Genomic DNA, 4,276 nt, shown 5'->3' on the forward strand with positions numbered 1-4,276 from the left:
TAACTAAGTAAGAATTTTATATTTAATTCATTTAATTAAAAAAGAAATATACATATATATATATATTACCTGATCCGCCAAAAACCGTCTCCTATATGCCTCCTGAGCATCAGAAGGCAGAGTCGATATGAACTGGGTGAATTCCAGCTCCCTCTGCTCCCGGCGCCTCCGTTCTTCCTCCGCCATCTGGAGTAGCTCCGACTCCCGACGCGACTGCCAATCTTCCATCGCTTTCATCCGCTGCTCCATAGTCGGGTCTTGAGAAGAACTGCATCCTGGTGGAGCTGCAGACTCGTAGGTGCTACTGGACTCGTACGGCCGATGCTCGGATCCTCTCCACCTGTATCTGTTCTTCCTACTCGGTCCAATGACGGTCTCGATGATGCTATCCTCCTCCTCTCTACTTAATCGGGTCGGAGTGTTAGAATCGACCTGAGTCTGTGATAATTGCTCCTGCACCTTAGCATGTAATTTCTCCTACGATATACCAAAACAACCCGGTCAATTCTAACACATTTAAAATGCATTGTTATAAAAATTAAATATACAAATTAACTGCTACTTACAGCCAGATCCCGGTTCTGCGCTTTCTTCACTTCATCGGCGTAATTTGGACTCCAACCAGTCAGAATACGATCTGCAAAATGCCCGAGTTCTCCCCTTCCCTATTTTATTCACATATATCATTAACTCATAACACATAAATTATACTCAAATTGATAACCTAAGAGCTAATATATTATATACCTCAAGCGCCAATTGATGATAATGCTGGCTGAAGGACCTGAAGCCCCCGTGATGCTCGTAACTGCGTGGTGCATTGCGGTTCCTCCTTGCTATTTCAGCTTGTTCCTGCAAAAGAATGTTAAACAGATATAATATAGAATTTCAAACAATAAACGAAGATATATACTTCAATAATACCTGAGCTTCGGCCGTGTCCCAATAATCGCAAAGTGCAAAAAAATCAACTCCATCGGCGCGCTCGTCAAGATGCCAGTAACGCTCCCAATCTTCTGTTCTTTGAGTAAAATATTTTTTCTTCAGCTCTGACCGCCACCTCTTGAACGATAGATTGATTTGCGTGAAGCAGTAAGTCCAGGCATAAGCGTAATCGTCAAGAAAGAAAAATCGCTTCAGCATACAATGAAAAAAGAGATACAAATCAGTGTGTTAAACAAAATAATATAAACTATAAAATAAATGACTCACACATATATATCGCCAACAAGCCACCAGCGCATCAATCCGCTGCGACTTCCACGTCAAATATATGTTGAAGAAATCATGTCTCCTGGCTAAAGCGGCGAGGAAATTGTTGAAAGAGTTAGCAAATGGCCCGACAGGCACGCCGTTCTCCCATCGGATCACGGCCCTCCGACGAATATCTGGGACGAGGTTCTTTGGCTTGGTACCACTGCGGCCGCGCCTAGTAGGTCGCTCGGTACCTACGAAAAAATGAAATTCAGGCGAAATATAAATCAATCAATATCGATAATACAAATTAAAATATTAACATATAAACTATAAAAATCTATACACACCTTTCAATTCGAGGCATCTACGCCTTGCTTGTTCATACCTCTGCTGTGCGATAAGTCGCAAATCATGATAAGCATCCCAATCCTCCTTCACCTTGGCCGGGTCGTGGGCTCGCTGATCCGGAATAGAATCCGGCGGTAGTGGCGCAGCTTCTACAGCTGCGCTATATGGCTCATATCGGCGCTCCTCCAATACATCTGCAGCCTGAGGAGGCGACGGCGGCATCTCTGCATGCTGGGCAGGATCAACGAGTGTCTCCGCATCAGGTGGAGCATCTCCTCGTCCTGTGTCCTGTGGCGGCCCGTCATGTGTAGCAGCGATGCGGCCTGCGTAGGAAATGTGAAAAAATAATGTTAGGCTCGTATTAATAGTTTATAGAAATGTACAGATATAATAAATAAATAAAAATACCTGACGTAGAGCCATGTGCGTCGCCTCCAGAATGTCTACCAAAAACTCTCTCAAGCGCTCTCTTACGTAATCCTTTTGTCATCTATACTTTGAAAACATAATGAGTACCCAACAAAACTATAATACATGACAAAAACTGATACATGATAACCAGTCAAACAGATAATATAAATGCGCAATACTATATAATACAAACACAAACTGATACATGATAACCAGTTCAAACATAATAATATAAAGGCAATACTATTAATACATGACACAAACTGATACATGATAACCAGTCAAACAGATAAATTATAAAGGCAATACTATAATACATGACAAAAACTGTAACATGATAACCAGTCAAAACAGATAATATAAAGGCAATACTATAATACAAGTACAAAAACTATACCTGATGATACACCAGTCAAAGCAGATATATAAGGCATACTATACTACATTAACACAACATGATACATGGTCCTTATGATGATGTTTGAGGCTCTACTCTGCGACCGTGTGCGGTGTAGCCTGCGACCGTGGTCTGCAGACAAAAGGATGTCCTTATAGTTTTATCGACATCTACCGTGCGACTCGTTTTTTGATTTTTACGCGCCTTGGCTCACATATAATCGCAGAATCAGGTCGCGCGACCAAGGGCAATTTCATTCGCCACCAGACTATTTTTGTGTCAATGAAAAACTCAGCAACTATTTCGTCGGCACAGATAAACACTTCATTGATCTTCGTCAGACACGGCTTCATGAATGTAGGATCTAGCGTTCTTAAGGATAACCCATTCGTCATTTTTCATTATGAGTCTTTGACATAAAAGCACTGTTTTGCGTGAGCAGCTAACATTACTTTTCAGTCTGATATATTTATATAGACTTAGATTAACGAGTGCGTAACCGAGTCATCCTTCCTTTTTCGTCACTCCAAGAACCTTAAACATCACATGGTCTGACTTCATATTAATCCCATGAGAAAATCTCACAATGTCTTCTGCGACCGTAGCAAATAGATTTCACCTTGTTACGATTTAGATCTTTGAACTAGCGTATGACGAGTTGCCGAGAAGGCAGGCGAGAACACACGCTTTTGTGCGTTTGTCGTCTTCTCTTCCGAAAACCGATGGTGTTAAACCGTAAGCCGTTGATACATAGCCCCATAAACGCATATAACCACGTTAGAAGCGACCGCTTGCATATAAACATATTTTCTCCATGGGGGCAGGTTAACCCATTACGTAATACGTCGGTCAACTAAGAAAGAAAACAAATAGTGTTAATATCTGTTGCAGCACAGTATTTGATATACGAATCAGAATTGTAAATAAATCTTAGATCCTTCAGCCATGGCAGGGAATGTCTAGAGTGTGTGTCCATGAACTGCTTTTGTTTTGTTGTTCTGCGCATGTTAAGAGATAGTCTGCACATATCGGATGTGAAGCTAAATAAAATCATTACAACAGTTAAATAGAGATAGTTATTTGATGATATGATATCTGATTTCAAACAGTTAAATATTACGTCGCGTAATATGTTAAATGTAGTATCATTGCTCAAGATATATGTGTGGCTTGATCCTAGCCTCCATACTGGACGTACTAAGTAGGATACTCCCCACGATCAATTATAGAAATGTTTCCGTCAAATATATTCGTTCGGACGGTTAGGCCTTGTCATCCAAGCACCCCGCAAAAGCTAACGGAAGAAGATGATTTATCCCAAACTCTCCATTTAACTTATATAGTGTCTATCTGCTATCGAATCCTCAGGACGTGCAGGATATTGCATCAATGTTTCAATGAAACCACAAATACCTACAAGCATATAGTATTCATGAATTTGTGCCAAAAAAAAATGATATACAGTAATTTAACAATATTAATAGAGTCTATAATAAATTACTTGCCACAGGGACATGCCAAAACGATATTAACAGGTACCTACGAATGCGTGGCCTTCATTAATCCTAAATGTATTGTGAGATGACACATGACCGATAAAGACCGAAGGCCGTGAAGAATTATAATTATTCAGTATTGGCTACGACCCTCTAATTCTTTCAAACTCCTGAACATCATCCCTTGAGAGCCACAACTGCCTTGAAGAAAACCGCAATTCATTACCGATCAGCGCGAGTTTCCTTCAGCATGTTCGCACGCAACGGAGGAGAAGTTGATGCAATAGAATAGATGGTCATTGTTCTTGAGCCAATTTTCTTAAGTCATTGCCACATTTGCATGAAATGATTTAAGAATAAACATCCGGTTCTTCACGACATTTAAGAAGATAAACACCGATATTAATGAGATCTCATCCTTCGCAGT

The 4,276-nt window shown here is 40.6% G+C and overlaps 1 protein-coding gene across 1 annotated transcript in view; it reads right to left on the reverse strand.

The window, feature by feature from the left end:
• The window catches only part of LOC109840465, a 6,247-nt gene extending 4,160 nt beyond the window's left edge, over positions 1–2,087 (reverse strand). The window contains exons 1-7 of the mRNA XM_020409129.1: positions 1,954–2,087; positions 1,545–1,868; positions 1,213–1,448; positions 925–1,134; positions 810–852; positions 567–637; positions 86–477 (exon numbers count right to left, since the gene is read on the reverse strand). Of these exons, the coding sequence (XP_020264718.1) occupies positions 86–477; positions 567–637; positions 810–852; positions 925–1,134; positions 1,213–1,448; positions 1,545–1,868; positions 1,954–2,035 (1,358 nt within the window). The 5' untranslated portion in view covers positions 2,036–2,087. The remainder of the gene's footprint in view (positions 1–85; positions 478–566; positions 638–809; positions 853–924; positions 1,135–1,212; positions 1,449–1,544; positions 1,869–1,953) is intronic.

The sequence above is a fragment of the Asparagus officinalis genome, chromosome 1 (assembly GCF_001876935.1).
Source record: "Asparagus officinalis chromosome 1, Aspof.V1, whole genome shotgun sequence".
NCBI classification, from domain to species: domain Eukaryota; kingdom Viridiplantae; phylum Streptophyta; class Magnoliopsida; order Asparagales; family Asparagaceae; genus Asparagus; species Asparagus officinalis.